General features: G+C 39.6%; 1 protein-coding gene across 1 annotated transcript in view; it reads left to right on the forward strand.

The window, feature by feature from the left end:
- The window catches only part of DCN (decorin), a 44,478-nt gene extending 36,655 nt beyond the window's left edge, over window positions 1-7,823 (forward strand). Inside the window, exons 7-8 of the mRNA XM_039508327.1 lie at window positions 3,756-3,894; window positions 6,267-7,823. Of these exons, the coding sequence (XP_039364261.1) occupies window positions 3,756-3,894; window positions 6,267-6,461 (334 nt within the window). The 3' untranslated portion in view covers window positions 6,462-7,823. The remainder of the gene's footprint in view (window positions 1-3,755; window positions 3,895-6,266) is intronic.
- The last annotated feature ends 11,047 nt before the right edge of the window (window positions 7,824-18,870 follow it).

Raw genomic sequence — 18,870 nt, forward strand, 5'->3', positions numbered from 1 at the left:
ACCAGGAAGCAATACTTTTAACTGCAACCATTTAGTCTAAAGTTAGTGGTTTGTGTAACAACCTTCGTAGAAATTAATGGAAAAAAACCTTCCAAAACAAAAATCCTACTATTTTACTTTGAAGTGTGGGTCCTGGCATTTTGCTTTCTTCCGCACCACCATTGGAGTATCCAAATATTTTAAACCAAATATAGTCCAGAAGAGGAACTACACGTTCCAAATTCCTCATTCTGAAGAACTACCATTTTACCTCCTTTTCACCCGTTTGCTTCCGATGGGTATGATTATGGCTTTGGCCAATGAAAGAAGTGGAGAAGAGGCCACCACCACTTCTTTAATCAGACAGCCAGAGCTCTTGTAGAGGGCAGAGGTCTTCAGAAAGACAATCAGTTTTTTACTGGGGCTCTAGATTAAATCTACTGGCTTGGGAAGAGGGTGGTGCCAAATTCATACTACACTACAGCACGCTGCAGGATTATCAAACCATGAAGCTCAATCAATCTGGTTTTAAATTTAGATTAATCATGGATTAGATTAGTGGGGATTGGGCAGAGAGAGGAAGGCTGAAGAAAGAGGAGGGAAAGCTAGGGCCATTGGGAGAGCATCCCCATGGGTGTGTTGAATAAAATACAAGAGCCAAAAAAAAAAATGGAAAAAAAATTGAGCTACTTTCATTTAAGTGCCTAAATAAAACTGTAGGTACTTTATTGTAGCCACCCAGTTAGGCTAGAATTTGACTTCACATCTGCTGGAACATGTCATGGTTAAACAGTTTAATAGCTTCCTTAAGCAGCAATTAATATTTCAGACACAGGCCAGTTTAGTGTATGTCTGTGTTAGGACATTTTGGTATGGCAACTGTTCAGTGTGATGACTCTTCCTAGTTCTACTGTTTACGTTGTGGTGAATCTTTGACTACTAGCAGAACAGCAATATTTTTTTAAAGTTTACTTTTAAGTCTCCTAAAACACAGTTCACACAAAGCTACAGCAAAACCTCCCCTCTAACTTGACAAATGATTCTGTAGATTGTATATAGTATGGAGTTCCACAGGAGAGTACATAGCCTTTAGTACAGTCATGTACCTAATGCATCTCCCATTAAAAGTCAATGAGAAGTCTCCCATTGCATACAGTGGAAGTTGTATCTAGGCCTAAATGCTAATTTTCAGATTTGTGGTGTTTGTGTAGGCCATATGACAGCGACATGGGAAAGAGCCAGCAGAGGGGTTAGAGCAGGGAGGGCCAACCTGTGGCTCCAGAGCCACATGCAGCTCTTCAGAAGTTAATATGCGGCTCCTTGTATAGGCGCCGACTCCAGGGCTGGAGCTACAGGTGCCAACTTCCCAATGTGCCGGGGGGGGAGCTCACAGCTGAACAGGACCTGCCCCCACTCCACCCCTTTCCACCCCCGTCCCCTGAGCCTGCTGTGTCCTTGCTCTCCCCCCCCCCTTCCCCTCAGAGCCTCCTGCACGCCATGAAACAGCTGATCAGGCGGTGTGGGGAGGCACTGATCAGCGAGGCTGCCGGTGGGCGGGAGGCGCTGGGAACGGGGAGGGGTGTAGCTGATGGACGGCTGCTAATGTATTATTGTGGCTCTTTGGCAATGTACATTGGTAAATTCTGGCTCCTTCTCAGGCTCAGGTTGGCCACCCCTGGGTTAGAGACTAAAGAAGCTGAACACATCCTTTTGAATTACAATACAAATGTTCATTTCTATTTTTATATATTGTTTCTTTTAGTCTTCACAAGTTATTCAGTGATGAAACTAATACAGCTAAAACATCTGTAAAACATTTACAAATATGAAAAGCTATTATATCAAGAACCATTACCCAACTTCCTCCCCTTCTATCCCTACGGAAAAAAAGAAAAAAGATGAAAACCATACTCTGTTCTAACACTCTAAAACTATTGTATGCCACTTTTTCATCTCTGTCAGTATACAAAAATAAAAGCCAATTCTGCTGTTCCCATGGAATGCTCTTTATCTTAGACACGTCTGCTTAGAAACTTGTATTTGGATCCAAATTATGTTTTAGATATGTGTTCATTAAGATTTTGTACAATGTTTTGCCAAAATGACCATATTTTTGACACATCCCCAAACATCCTGTGTGATACACATTGCCAAAGTTTTCTAAACAATTCCAATACGTTATTTGCTCTTCAGGCCAAACTAATTATATGAAATGAAATCCTGAAGTCTTTACTTAGTTTTTATGCACTGTAAGCATTGGGAACTTTGTTTAAGTAAGAACTTAAGTGAAGTCCTTAGGATTTGACACATACCAAGTTTCTAGTAAAGGTAAGGGATCTTTTGAACTACATTAAGGTTGATTCTTTTAGGAGTAATGTTACCATCTTATCAGTTATTTAGGGCTTAATCCAAAGCCCACTGATATCAGTGGGAGGCTTCAATAGGCCTTTGTCAGACCTTTAATAGTTTTGTAGAGTTATAATAGTTTTGTTTGTAGTTTAAATATAGTGAGTTGTACTAGTTGTTACAATTACTCTTTCTTTGCATGTTTATTTTATTAAAGACACTCTGCACAAGGGGTTCTACTCTTGACTGGCATCAGTTCTGGGAACTTCTTTATGGCTGTGAAGTCTAATCAGATGTGTTCAGTTGTGTTGTGTGGTTACATATTAGTTCCAGAATCTGGCTTCTGTACCTGGTATAAACTATACAGCATTATCATAGCAGATTGTCGTGAAACCGCCTTTCTCTAATAGTCTTCATCTATAGTAAGTTGTACTGTTGCTAGAGGTTCTGATTTACATCTATACAATTCTTGGGCTGTTTCTTGGAGTTGTATAGTTAAGAAGTCCCACAACAAATATATTTTCCTGAAAATTAAAAAGCAATGCTTTAGGTTAAAGGATAAAGCCGACTCCTCCCTACTAGGTATATTACAACAGATTATTTTACAGGATCGCATTCCTGTGAAGAACAGACTATTTTAACTTGGATTACCAGATCCTTTAAAGAAAGAAACTCATGAATTTTAGCGATTTCAGACCTGAAGGGCAACAATATGCAAATACACATAGGACCAGATTTTCCAGGCTGGACACAAATTGTGCTAATAAATCCAGAATGTGCATACTATTAAAAGGAAGGATGGTTATGTGATTAGAACCCTTGGCTGCAACTCAGGAGCTCTGGGTTCATATCCTAGCTCTCACACAATTCCTGTGTTTTGCTGGGCAGGTCATTAAATCTTTCTATGCCTTAGTTCCCCATTCGTAAAATGGATATAAATACATCCATATCTCCCAGGGATGCTGTCAGGATAAACTGATGCATGTTTGTGAGATGCTCAGATACACTGTAATAGGGTCACATAAATAGAAAGAGAAATTTATAGTCTGGAGCCTCAATATTCCACCTGTCATACAAGAAGATCTTAAGGTGAACTTTAGGAAGTCAGTTTTGATAGCCTGGTGCCTACAAAGATGTGAGTGTATACAAAAATACATGCTGTAGCAATAGTAAGCAAGTAATTCAGAAATACAAGGTGAAGTGGAAACAAATTGAATTATGCAACAATAATTCTGGTAGCTCAAGTCATGGAATTTCCTGCTCATCCAAATGTATTGTGGCTTTGTGATTCTGTATCCCATTAGCAATCCACAGGGCCCATGGTGTGATAAATGTGAAAAATCACGTACTTTGTCAAGAACTGAAATGGCAACCACCTGTGAGAATGTATTGTTTTGCTAATGTTTACCTTGTGTCATTTCCTCTTGCAGATTGGGTCTCAGTTTCAACAGTATCAGTGCTGTTGATAATGGCTCTCTTGCCAATATACCTCATCTGAAAGAACTTCACTTGGATAACAATGAACTTGTCAAAGTGCCTGGTGGGCTGGCTGAACACAAATACATCCAGGTAAAGTATATCTTATGGACTCAGATGTGCAATAATTGAAAAAGCAGCAAAGAGTCCCGTGGCACCTTATAGACTAACAGACGTTTTGGAGCATGAGCTTTCCTGGGTGAATACCCACTTCGTTGGATGCATCGGACGAAGTGGGTATTCACCCAGGAAAGCTCATGCTCCAAAACATCTGTTAGTCTATAAGGTGCCACAGGACTCTTTGCTGCTTTTACAGATCCAGACTAACACGGCTACCCCTCTGATACTTGACAATAATTGAAAGGGACTGAAAAACAGGTCCACTACTATTGATCTTTGAACAGTACAGAGTACTGGCCATCCTATCTTTTTCATTTGTGCCCCCAAACTGTGACTTGAGGCAAGCCTCATATCCACTGTATGTTAGTAATTGACTAGACCAGGGGTTATCAAACTTCATTGCGCTGCGACCCCCTTCTGATAACAAAAATTGCCACACAACCCCAGGAGGGGGGACTGAAGTCTGAACCTGACTGAGCCCCAACTGCCCTGGGTGCAGGGGCCAAAGCCCAAGCCTCAGTGCCCCAGGTCCACAGGCCAAAATTCCAAGAGCTTCAGCCCGAGGCAGGGGACCTGTAACCTGAGACCCACCACCCAGGGCCGAAGCTCTGGACCCCAGCAAATCTAAGACAGCCCTGGCGACCCCCACAGTTTCAGAACCATTGGACGACACCATTGAATATATGTTGGTATGTAAAAGAAAGTAGAGCATATTAGAGGATTGACCTTTCAATTCTAATTTTGAGTATATGGACATGGAGGTACATAGTCCCCTTAGTGCAGAGGTCCATAGGCCCATAAATGTGTGCGCAATGGAGATAATAAATTTGATAAATTTATCATGTACATTTTGCTGCTCTTTGCACACTTATTTGGGATGACCTATATAATAGTTGCTTTATAAATAAATAACTCAATTCTTAAAATAATGCTAATAAAAATACAGATACCAAACTAACACCCTCAGGTATTTTATACCTCCATAGCCAAGTGAGTTATAATTTTGAACCCCAGCTCTGTGTATCTTGTACAAAAGAAAAATATCATCAAGCTTGACTAAAGCATATAACCTCTGTCATAGGCTGACCAGATGTCCCTTTTTTAAAGGAACAGTCCCGTTTTTGAGGCCTTTTTCTTATATAGGCACCTATTACCCCCCATCCCCTGTCCCGTGTTTTCACAGTTATCTGGTAACCCTAATCTGTCATAAATAATGGAATTAGACATTGCAGTCATTGGTGGAAAAATAGTGCCCATGCTGTAGTCAACCTTAAAATCTGTATAGTTGCTCTTGACAAGGAGTTAAAATTATCACAATATTGATAATATTCCCTATACTGAAGCAAAAGACCAAATAGAAAACAGTCTCGGTTCACTTTGAAAAAACAACAAACACACACTCTCTCTCCGTCTGCGCCTATCCATTTTTGTAACAAATATTTTGGCCAAAGGAATTATTATGATTGAAAAATGTTTACAATCAATAATGATTATATCACAGTGCTATAGTTTTGCTTTAGTTTTTGGGTTGTAGTCTCTTATTCAGCTAGATAGTTAAGCACAAGCCTAACTTTAAGCACATGAGCAGTCCCAAATACTTGCTTGAAGTATGGCATGCGTTTAAGTACCTTTCTAATTGGGCTCTTAGATTAGAAGGGACACAACTTTATTTGACCAGTCTTCAAAAGTTATTAGCAGGGATCCTACAAATCCATTTGCCATGGAAAAATGTGGAAAAAGTGCAGAATTTGCATTTTTACAGAGAATCTTTAGTTTTTACATTTTGTGAAAAAATAAAAACATATATAGTAGAACCCCATTTATCCGACCCTCCATTATGCAGCTCTCTTTATTAACTGAAGAGGGGCTGTCAACCCTGGGTGGCAGGGATCGGGCTGTCAGCCCCATGTGTCAGGGCTGAAGCTCTCCAGATTATCCACATTTTTGATTACCTGATCTGGCCCCAGTCCCAATTAGTTCAGATAAACGGGGTTCCACTCTATCAATAAAACATTGTGTTCAATATATATTGTATCTAGGGAAACTAAAGTTCAGTATTTCATTTTGAGTGTGGAAAAAGGTGTCTTTTTTATGTTTTTTTTAATCAGAGATTTTTTTTTAATCACAGAAAACTAGGATCCTTGGTTATTAGCTATGGCAAAGTTCAGTTACATTTTTAGACAATGAGCATAAAGTATCAAATGAGAATGTATTTAGAGGAGCAGATAGATTACTATGCTGTGATGTACTGTACAATGTTTACTGATGTTCTGAGATATCCAGATTAGTTCCGTACTTTGGCAGATTAGTCTGATTTCTCACTTATACAATTGTATATATTTCAGGTAGTCTACCTTCATAACAATAAAATTGCTTCTGTTGGCCCCAGTGACTTTTGCCCTCCTGGATACAACACCAAAAAGGCTTCCTATTCAGGTGTGAGTCTTTTCAGCAACCCTGTACAATACTGGGAAATCCAGCCATCTACTTTCCGATGTGTCTATGAACGTTCGGCAATACAGCTTGGAAATTACAAATAGAACCATAGAGATGGGGCACGGTTGTATTTCAGCTACAAATACCTGTTGTCATAAGCCTGTCTAAAAATTGTTAACAATTAAAGCCAAATACTGGAAACTTCACTGAGTGGATATCACCCATTGATGTAAAATAAGTGATTCTTTAAAAGTGTATAAGACAAAACATACCATCAAAAGAATTGCCAGCTATACTCTATTTAGACTTATTTCAGCCATCATTTTGTCATAATGCTTTCTGTGGTATCTTTCAGTTAGCTGAACACTACAGGTTTTCACATTCCATTGTATATGAGATTCGGGGTAAATATTTGTCAAAACTTTTGATATTAAAAACAAATGATAATGATTGAGGGTTGTTGGGTTTTTTTGGTTTTTTGTTTTTCTAGCCACTCATGGAAATTGGTAGAGTAAAAAGGAGATGAGACTATTTTTTATTCTTGGGCACAGCTAGCCCCTTTAAACTTAAATCAAGCCCTGGTGGTTTAAAAATATTTGCTATAACATGTTTAAAGCCTAACTCTGAATGTATCTATTTAGCAAAGGCAATATAAATTGTTGCTAATGTTATTTTGGTTAAACAAAAAAAAATAATAAAACAAACTCATATTGTATACATATTTCCTTTTCTAAGTGTTTACAAATCTACCTGAGCAATTCTAGTCAAGGTTAGCAAATAAGAGTTTTGTTGCCTAAAAAAATAAATAATTTGCAGTACAAGACATTTGTCATATATTCCTGTTCTTCACTACTTTTGGATCATGATGACTACCATTATTTGGGGGCGAATCCAGCACACCTTAATCACATGAGCAGTCTCATTGTCTTCACTGGGCCTACTTGTGAGAGTGAGGTAATTATGATTTAGCCTTCTATATTAATCCACTTATAAAAACTAAAAACTTCAACATTCTTCACTGATTCTGTATTGTACACTAGTCGACTCTCTTCACTGTTTTCAGTTTTTAACTATTTTTTTAAAGTCAAGTAGAGATATGCAGCCTGCCTATCTGAAGAAATGGAGGTATTCATGGAACTTGGAATATTAGCTAACTCATACTTCTGGGAATGAGAATAAATCACTGGCCAGAACTGGGACATCATTCTTGGAAATCCCTTCTTCTTCTAAGAGTAGTTTGAAAGCAATCCATGTATTTGGGTTCTCCAGTTGGTATGAGAGGATAATAGGCGTGGCAAAGAAAGGCTGCACATTTCTACTTCCATTGTCTACAAAGTTCTTTTTATACTCATTCCAATTGTCATGTTAAAAGAACCTTCCAAGGCCACTTAATTCTCCAAGTCAATCTTTTCAATTTGTAAAACTTGTATGGCTTTTATATTAAAGAATGCTGTAATACAGGCAAACTCCCAATTCCTCGTCTTTATTATGTAGTTTATGTAATCAAAACAGACAAATTGTCAGAATTATAATCCTGGATGGGTCCACAAAAATAAAACCTTTTATACTCAGTGACAGCTAAAATAAGCACAAATCGTCTCTTATTCCCCGAAGAAATTAGAAAACAAAACCCACTTTCCTATACAGCAGTCTTCTACACATTTCTTTTCTTGAGAAACAAAATGTTCTTTCTGTAGCTGTCACTACTGTAACTAGCAGAAATGAAAAAGACCCATAATATTCATAAAAGATGGGGACAGAATTTAATTGCATACTCATTTCATGTCTTTTCCATGCATTCAGACAAATAATCTCCTTATTTAGTTCTGGGTATCTGGGAGTTTAAGATCAGAATCTTTACTTGGCAGGATGTCAGCCACCAAAGTGTATTTTTTTCTATAGGAGCTTTTGGGATATTTGACATAATTCACTGGGGAGAAGTGGTGCAGAAAACTACAAAAATAGCATTTCAGCAAAGGATACAAGGATCGTCAACAGCCATAAAGACTTCACACAACTAATATGTACATTGTTTAAATAAATGGCCACAACTTTTGTTAATGTATTACCTAAACATCTACATGTGTATATAACCAAAACATTCCATTTCTCCCTACCTGGCAGTAGAATCTAGTGCAATCCAGTACCTTTCTTTCATGCTGTGGTCGTATGTCTCATTTGGCTGAGATCCTGTTATCTACCACATCTGTGGGATTCAGTCCATGTTTCCCCTCTGCATACAAGGAACTGGGTCCTTACAAGATGAATGTATGATTAATGTTAAAGCAAATGCTGTCCCCAAAGAATACATCCCTCATATGATCCAACCACTGCTAATATAATGTGGCCTCACTGCCTCTCAGACCTGTTCTTTAGGTTGGAATAAATAAAGGCCATGATAATACACCCACACTCTAGTCGGCTCATGCCAAATTAAAGCTGGTCCAAAATGAGACAACACTTGAACACTTGACCGGTGTATCATCAAATATATGAACATCCCCAAACCATTCTACTTCACTGGCCAATGGCCCTACAGAGCCTAGAACAAGCTGAAAATAACCCCCAACACACTGTGGTTGTCAGCCTGCAATGAGGAAAAATTCTTTCCTGACCCCAAACCATTGGGAAGCCCAGCACTATTGAAGCACTGTTTTTCCATACAAATCAAAACCAGGTTGCCTCACATTAGAGGAAATGAAAAGAAAAAAAAACATATCAAACAGGCAGAAATGAGTGAGAGAAATGGGCAAGAGCAGAATGCCTTCTGACCAGGCAGCAAAATATAATCTCTTCCCTCCTCCCCCCCCCCCCCCAGTTGTGAAAAGGTAAGGTAAACCATAGACAACCTCTGGGATTCAAGCCCACCAGTAAGGGAAGAAAATCCATGTCTCCATGGTGCAGCCACAAAGCACGTCTGCCCTTCCTGGCAACTGTATTCCATGGAGAGGTGGGTTATAAGGAAACGCTATGATCTTCTCCTTGGGCAGACCTGCACAGTGGAGGGCATTTTTAGAGAATCAACAATGAAACTATATGCTTACAATTGCTTTCATTTGCCACTTCAGGCTGGGAGAAACAGCAATACTGAGGGGAAAAAGTTTAGAGCCAGATCTTCAGCTGGTGGAAATCAGTGTAGCTCCATTGAAGTCAAAAGAACTACACCAATCTACACCAGATGCTTACTTCGTTCAAAAGTTTTATTAAATAAAATCTGGCTACAAAAATCCTATCCTATCCTCATTGTCCTTGCTAGCCTTTGTTTCGCACTCTCTCTCTCTCTCTCTCTCTCTCATTAAAGGAATAGCTATATTGAAAAGCTCCCTAGAATCTTGCAATAAAGAAGTTGTAATAATATGTTAGAGATAAAGCAAGCTTTTGTATTATCAGAATCTAACAATGGTAGTGATTCAGCAAAGCCCATAGGCACACACCTAAATGTGAGCACATGCTGAAGTGCTCTGAAGAATCAAGGCCAATGTTTCCTGCTAACTTTTGCAGTCATGGTGCAAATATATATGAATTCATCTCCATTCATAAATTCCTGTATAACAGTTAATGAAAAATCTGTGTAAGAGATTGCAAAAGGAAACCTTCTCCCTTTTCTTCATACTGAATCGGCAGTGAAAGACTAGAAATAAGAAAATTGCTATCAGTTTCTAATGTTCTTGCATCTTCCCAAATGCTTATTTCAGTCTCTGGTGACAATACTGTAAATCTGTTCCATTGCTTCTGTAATCTACTTCCAGTAATTTTTAATTATGCCTCATAGGTTTAGGATTTTCAGAAAATACACACATATTCTTTCTTAGCAATACCAAATATCCACAGAGAGTGTTGCACTTTGAATGTCAACCATAGTAAGTGGAGAGTAACTGAAAAGAAAAATAACCAGTTAAAGATACACAGTTTGTAGATTATAAAGCAAAAAATGGCCATTATGATCAATTGCAGAGCTGACTATTTTCTCTTAAAGTGCACCAGGTCATCTGCAGATGATATAAACTTCCAGACTGATATATAAACAATATCGACAGTTCTAGTCTCGGAGTCTCAGGAAAGGATCAACTCCAAATTCCCTGAAGTCAAATCAAGATACTACACAGACCATGCTGTTCCAATTTCCAGCTTCTAAAGACTTTCTTTAGTTCCCCTTTGATTGTTAGTCTGTGTCCAGAATCTTCCAATCTCAGAGTCTGGCATCCGATCCTAGTCCCAAGCCCTGCATGTTCTGACCTGCCAGTGAACCTTCTCTCTCATAGCCTTTCTGTGCTTATGCTTTGTTTCTTTGCACAGATAATTTTACCTAGTTCAGACATGCTTATTAGACACAAATTAACAGAGGGATAAAGAGCTAACTCTCTATTTCAGATTAATGTTAACTCTTTACCGCTGTAATATCATTAAAACAGCCATGAAAGATTCCCAAAGGGTTCACGACGCATAACTATTCCGAGGTGCCATCTACTGACAGTGAGTGTTGCACAATTTTTTTTCTTACTCTACTTCACCTACTGAAAAGCCAGAAAAAAATTAAAAAAATTAAAAAAAAAATAAAAAAAATAAAAGGGCTGAGCAAAAGGAAAAAAAGGCAGCAGTGGCACAAATTAACATACTTATTCTGTTCACTGTGTGTTGACACTGTAATCAGAAAGCACAGATAGGAAACACCCAACACCTTCAACACCTATGTTCAGATATTCAAAATGTGACCCTTGATCTCTATGTTCTTTTTTGTCACCCAGGATTTTTCTCATTTATAATGTGATTTGCACACAGAAATTTGCACTGCAATCTAAGCTCTGACAGCAGGGATGAATTACGCTCTCCATCATTTCACTGAACATTAGCAGCCATATTTATACAATGGTCAATGAGAAATGATTTCCGTCTTTCCTTCCCATTTTAAAGGATGAACAAGTGCATTAGCTGGCTCTAACTTGCTCACTCCTAGTTATCCAATAATAAGCAAAGAGAAATTAAAGTAGTCACATCACTGAAAAGCCAGCTCAGCATTTAACCAGGGGAAGTGTGGCATTAGGAAAGTGTACATTAAGTGCACCCTCTTTATGAACAAAGATTTTTACACAGAAGGAGAAGTAAAACCAGTTGAGAAGCATGAGCCATTAAGTTGTCTAGTTGTGAATGGAAGACATCCCCATCATCCCACAGGATCAAATGGAAAAGAGTGAGAGGACTGTGTGCTACCCCCTGACTCTGGAGAATGCCAACCACAGTTTTAGAACCTGTTTTAAAAAGGAACACAAGTAGTTGGTTTCATGCCATGGGACAGATTTTATCCTCCTTCCCCCCTCCCATGCTGCTTGATCACTTTATAAGGCCTGTTAATGCACTGCAAGGGGTTGAGGAGCAATCTCGGGGTAGGTGCAGTGTAGAACTGCTTATTGTAGCTCTACACTGGTTCCCCTCACGAGCCCCACTCTTCTGTGTCCGAGAGGTTTCAAAGGGTGGTTCTGGAAGACTTTTGTGTGAGGTTATTCAAAGCTGCCTTGTCATTTCTCTTATTCAACATATTTATAAGGCCTCTGGGGGACATACTCAGATGATAGGAATGTGGTGCTAGTAATATGTGGATGCCCCTTAGCTTTGTGTCTCAGAATTCAGCCAACCCAGATGCTGCACTATTAGCGATTTCTCAGTGCCTAGCCAAGACTAGGACTTGGATGAATGAACCTGAGCTGTCTGAAGTTTATTCAACAGAAGATAAAAGTGATGCAAGTGAGCTAGAAGAGGGATTTGGAGGGTATAGCAAAGGCAATTCCTGCCCCTGTTTTCTTGTATTGTCATTACAAATAATTGTACTAATATAGTTTTACAGTATCGTAAATATTAAAAATATAGTATTACAATAACAAAACCAAGGAATATATGCAGACAGGAAAAAGGGACATTCAGATTCTGAAATCCATATTTAGAGCTACACAACGCAAAACAAAATACCATTGCAGGTGATCAGATTAAACATTTTAACAAAACTACAAAAAAACCCTTACTTAGGCTCAAGCCTACAAACACTTCTGCATGTCCCTAGCTTCATTGATTTCAATTAGACTATTCAGCGTGTTCAAAGTTACTACTGTGCATTCAGAGTTGCAGAAACAAACCCACCCATTGTTTTCCTTGTCAAAAACTAAATGCAGCTTTTGAAGGGGAAAAAAAACCTGTATCTTCACTCGGGCATGATTAAAAGCCTGTTGAAGTCAATAGGAGTTCTTTTATTGACTTATTGCCTTCAGATCAGGCCAGGGCCAAGGTAGGAGAAGACAGCGGAGAGGAAATGTTACCAGTTTTGTCATGAAATGGGTGAGATCTTATTTGGTTAAAAAAATTGGTCTAGGACACTTTTTTTTTTGTCATTAGAAGTTGGTGGAAATGGCAGAAAGCATGATTTTTTCTTCTTTGTACTAATTTGCACATTCTCAAAGAGTGTGCTTTCACAAGTGACAATAAACCAAGCTAAATACTACTGCTTTTGTTCAGCTCTTCCTGCATTATTGATTTCCCGTTATTAAAATCTTATCTTTATATTTCATATTTAGTCCAAATAGATATTCATTTTCAAATCAACTAAATATACTTTTAAGAGAATTAAAGAAGAAAACTAAGTATTTTGCTACTATTTTGACAAAATTCAACTTTGGACAAGTTGGATTATTGCTTCCATATGGAAAGTTTTAGTGAAACCAATTAGACTAGTGCCTTTTCATGCTCCGTCCTTTAAAAAAGGTTCAAATTCCAGCAAATCCATATAAGCACTGAAAATAGGGACCATATGTGTCTGCTACTAAATGCTATCATGTATTGTGAAGGTACTTTTAACAGGACAACACTCAGAAGAACCAATTAAGTTAATTATATAGTGTTCTGTTGATGATTCCTTTTACCTTCTTTTAATTTTAGAGTAAAGCTTTCTTTCAGAGGAACCAAAAGATTATCCTGGCTAAGCTGAATTCCAGAGCATAAAGGAAAAAGATGGGGTTTAAAAACCACTCAAGTATGGGTCTACATCAAAAGGGAAAAGGGAATCATGTTGAATATTGCTTATCTGGGTAGGGAACTTCAGAGAACTGTCTTGTTTTGGAAGGCTCACTCCTGAAAATATTTAATCACCCAGTTTGTCAGTGCACATCTTTCTAATGTGTAGGGAGAAGTCAGTATGTTGTAATGAGATCTCAAAACATAGAAGTGCCATTGATCTTTCTGCTAACAGAAAGGGTTTCACAGACCCCAAATCTCAAGGCAATTTAACATCACATCGTAGCCTCACCAAAATTAAGCAAAAGTGTCAGCCCATTGGGTGTCCTTTCCCTCCAGTCCCTCACTGCTCACACTTAGAACTTTTAAAATCATGCCAACCATTTTTAATGACCCACAGAATTCACACTAGGATGTAAAGTGTATCCTGTTCAGTATGTTTAAGGTCATGTGAATTCTCCTTCAGTGGATATATGTACTATGGAGTGGGTTGTAAGGGATTAAATGGGAAGGGCTCTCATTACTTTCTACACAGTGACTTCATCTTTTTCAGTAAAAGGATTATATTACTGGTAAAGGCAATATTTTCCACTTGAATTCACACTGTAGAACTCTGAAGCACGACACTGAGAGGATGATTTTGTTCAACTTTTAAATTGACATGTTTTGTTGACACCGAGGACAAATAGAATTGCACAACAGGTTTAGATTATTTTATGTCAGCCAATACTTTTGTGGTAAAAATCAAACAATTCAGAAACTGGGTTTAGTTCAGGTGCGATGCAAAAAATCTGGAAGCTTTTCTGAAAGTATTCATACAAGAAAATTGGTATTTTTGGGTTCAGTCACTCTCTAAAGATTTAATATGGCATGCCATAAAGTGCCTGAGCACATGACAGCTGGATAAATTGCAAATTATAATATCTCATTTACAATATTCCCAACTACAAGCATTCAAAAATCATCCCAGGAACTCCAAAATAAAAAAAGATTGACTTAAAAATCATGAGGGTTTTGGTTTTTTAAAAATATATTTTTTCCATCTTTTTATTTGCCTTCTGAACCCTTACGGTTCACTTTTACAATTCTTTTTCTGCAAACATGAGGAATAGAAACTTATTTTAAAAATACAATAAATAAATCTGAGAGTCTCACATAATCACAGGAATTCAGAAGCTGGTACTTTAAGGAAAAAAAACACCAAATATCATGAGACTTTTGATAAAATTGTGAGCATTGGTTACACTGGCATTAGTTACACTTTTTCTGCAATTCCATTTCTTCAGCCAACTGCCATAAACTACCATCCTCTTTAATGAGGAAGACAAATTACCAACTATTTACAATCTGCTTAATTAAGGCTCAAGCACTCACCCCAGTAGGCCCCTGGTCGGAGACCCTGGCCCTCTATGTGTGGTTATGGGCAAATAGGGAGTAGACAGCCCCAAAACTTTCAGGCAAGGGGGACAATATCTTCCTCCTCCTCCCCACAACTGAGCCTAGGCAGCGGAGAGGCAAGGAGGAAAGGGGAGGCCAGTTGCAGCTTTAGAAGTGCTGCTGTGTATGCAGTGAGCAGCAGGAGATTTCCCCCTTGTGTGAAGCTGCCGGAAAGATGACACAAGAAAATAGCTCCACTCACTAGCTGAAAGGCAGCGGCAGCACCAGACCCAGCCAGCAGGGGCAATCAGAGGGAAGACCCCAATTTCCCTCCTGCTGGCAGTGCTCACAAGTAATGGGGGTAGGGTGACCAGACAGCAAATGTGAAAAATCAGGATGGGGTGGGGGGTAGTAGGAGCCTACATAAGAAAAAGGCCCAAAAATCGGGACTATAAAATCGGGACATCTGGTCACCCTAAATGGGGGAGAGGGGGAGGGATGGAATGAGTCCCTTCAGCACAGGCCTGGGGCTTGTGGGAGGAGGCAGAGAACAGCTGCCCACTCCTCCACCCAATGGAGGGAAAGAAGATATTGCTAGATGGGGAGAGAGACCCTCCTGTTGAGAAGACAGGCAGAACATGTGGTTAGGGTGGGACACAGAGAGCTCTATAAACATGCACAGATTCACATGGGCATGGAGTAAAATTTTCAGAAGGCTCCATGGCCTGAAGCACACACACTTTGATGGGGTAAATATAGGACATGGTGCAAAGCAGGGGCTTTCAGGAGGTGAGGATTGCACTCATCTGTGAAGCCAGCTGCTTGTCCCCCATCCACAGGGGCGGCTCCAGGCCCCAGCACGCCAAGTGTGTGCTTGGTGCAGCATGCTGCGGGGGGCGCTGTGCCGGTTGCCGGGAGGGCGGCAGGCGTGCCTACAGAGGGTCCGCTGGTCCCGTGGCTCCGGTGGAGCATCCTCAGGCACGTCTGTGGGAGGTCCACCGGAGCCGCGGGACCGGCGACCGGCAGAGCGCCCCCCGTGGCGTGCCGCCGTGCTTGGGGCGGCGAAATGGCTAGAGCCCCCCCTCGCCCAGCCAACAAAATTTGGGTCAAAATGACTCCACTGCTATGATGTGGCCCATTACTACACATACATACTCCCTGGCAACACCACTCCACTGGTGCAGCATAATCACACACTCCCAGGGGGCTGTAGTGCAGAGGTGGCTCCTTGCAAAAGAGTACAGTTTCTGGTACTATCAACTTTCCTCTGATGTTTGCGCTGTGTGCATGAGAGTGGGCTTCACAAGTGCACATCCCATTCTCACCCTGCCGCTCCTTCCCCCTACATGTGACTTCAGTCTCAGGGAAAGCCTTCTGCCAGGTCCCAGGAAGGGGGAGGAACAAAGCTGCAGAGGAGAGGAAGAGCAGCCCCTTCTGCACAGGAAAGGAACAGCCATACCCAGAGGAACCCCTTCACAGAGAGACCAAGTGAATTCCAATCTGGCAGCTGATGGTAGAAAACAGTACTATCAGCTATGCCCAGGAATATTAGATCCCCACCATGCCAAAAACTCCTTAGCAAATGCCACGTGTTGACTGTTATCTCCCAATAAAAATTAAAAAAAACAAAATCAAGTTGACAAGCAAAACAATCTCAAGAATGCAAAGACTAGCTGCAGAGTGAGAAAGAACCAATGTGCTCTTGTGAGATATGCATAACGGATTTTATTATCCCAGCACTGGCTAACCAATGTTACTTGGGTCATCCTGTTAACATTATCAGCTCTAGGCAATCAATTGTGAGTTAAATGACAGTGTCTCACATTCGTGCTGCTTTAGTTTTATCAGCATTTATTTGAAAAAAAACCCATCATTTTCATTTGAAAATTAGTCCTATGTTAAAATCTGGAATATGACATCTCAGTTCAGAGATATTAAATATTGGCTCAACAAATATTAGAAGTGGTAAATCCAATTCCTTGGTCATTGCTCTAGAAATATAGTCCAGAGTTGGAGGAAAGTCTATTCTATTCATTTGTTTGTTTATATCCTATAACTTAAAAGAAAGAAAAAGAGTGTGACTCAAGTTTTAAATCATACTAGTCTATGTAACCATGTATTGCTAATTACCCTTATCTTCCCTCCCTGTTTCTCAGCACCAGCTCTAGTATCTTATCTTAGATCCTAAGCTTTTCATGGCAGTGATGGTGTCCTTCTGTATCTTTGAACCACATCTGGCACAATGGGGCCACATCCCGAGCATGACTTTTTGAAGCGACTATAATAAATATAATTAGTAAGATCAGTGTCTCAATCATTTATGCAGAAATCCATTGCTCTTGTATTCATTATTCTTTTATTACTTTTTAAAAGAAAACTTTGTGCTTAGTTCTGTTCAGAGATTAAAAAAAAATAAAACAGGACAATGTGACATAGAGAATGCAGAACAAGCATGAAAATACAGCACTGTATGTAGGAGCACAGCAAATGGAAATGGATGCGAGAAAAAAAGGAAAATTGGATCACTAGTGTCGTCAAGCTATGAGTGTTTTGTGTGGGAACAGTGGGTTTCTCACACACACCAGTTCAGCATAGGGAGTAAGAATAGGCACAATTCAGGTTGATTTCTTTCTTAAACAATTTGTTTAAATGTAAAGTTCCAATAAATAAGGTAGATTAGAGGGTACGTCTACACAGCAATTAAATACCCCCAGCTGGCCTGGGTCTGCTGACTCAGGCATGCGGGGCTCCAGCTGCAGGGTTAAAAATGGCTGTTTAGATGGTTGGGCTCGGACTGGATCCTGGGCTCTGGGACCCTTCCCCTCTGCAACCACTGTAGAGTCTTGGAAGAAATGCTGTATTATTAGGGTTGGGTGGCAGTTTCTTTTGCAGAGCGAAAGTTTGCTGCCTGCCTTAATCTCTCTAAATAAAATAAACTCTTGAGGCAAAGTTGCTCCCTGACAGCTAGGGCCTGATGTTTTGGTTGAGATTCTTGAAAAAAAGGTTTTACCTGCACAGTGTTTGACCACCTCTTTTCAAAGACTGGTGGATATAAAGCAAAATATAAGTTACACTAAGAAAATACCCAAACACAGCATCAATGATTTCTCCTCCAATGGAAAACCAGCCTGCAAGCCCCCAAAATCTGCAACCAGTTGGTAGACAGGTGAAAATAATGTAATAAAGTAACGAAGGATTTCTCTTGTGAAAACACTGCTGGTTGCTGAAATGTATAAGGAGCATTTCATGAACCTGTGACAATGTCATCACAATACAATCTTTATTTTAGGATTTTCTACAGTGTCCATCACCATAATATCTAAGAATTATATAGGTAAATTAGATCTACATGATTAGCTCAAAGGTGGGGTTTTCTCAAAGGACTCATCTACCTTTTGTAATCCCCACCCAGGTTTTAGGAAGACCTTCTAGATCATATATATATATATATATATATATATATATATATATATATATATATATATATATATATATAGTGGGTGTGTAACAATCTGGACCTGATCCAATATATACTGAAGCCAATGGGAGTCTTCTCAATTCAATGACATTGGAATGAGGTCCTTGGTTGGAAAGCCACAAGATGCATGGTCTTTTCTGGGGAATCTCTGTGAGACTAAAGGAGGACTGATGTGTATCCATCTGCTTCCACCCCTGACCTACCACACCGCTCCCAGCTCACCCAATTCTTCCCACCTCATGTGGATAGCTGTCCTTCAGAAAGGGTGCTGTGAGGTCCATAGGCAGGTGGAAGACAATGCCACAAGTGGTTGATTCCCTTTTTCCATGTGGGCAGAGAGATCTGTGTGCAGCTTGTCCCTCTTTGTACAGATATGAAGGGGAGAGGGCAATCTGGCTCTGAGTGTGTTCTCAGGTATACCAATTATGCCAGTAAAGCTTGTGATGCAAATCTTGAAGTCCTCCAGTTGTCCTGTATTCTTCTTGAAGACAAATTCCTATTGAAGGCTATGAAATTTTGCTTGAGTAAGTACAGCGTAAAAACAGAGTGAAGATGTCAGGATTTGATCCAAGGAGAGCAGAAAATTGGCCTCTACATTTTAATCTGACCTTTAAAAAAATCTATTTATAGTTTGTTTTTTATAAAAAGAGAACAAATGTAAC

The sequence above is a fragment of the Mauremys reevesii genome, linkage group 1 (genome assembly GCF_016161935.1).
Source record: "Mauremys reevesii isolate NIE-2019 linkage group 1, ASM1616193v1, whole genome shotgun sequence".
Lineage (NCBI taxonomy): Eukaryota > Metazoa > Chordata > Testudines > Geoemydidae > Mauremys > Mauremys reevesii.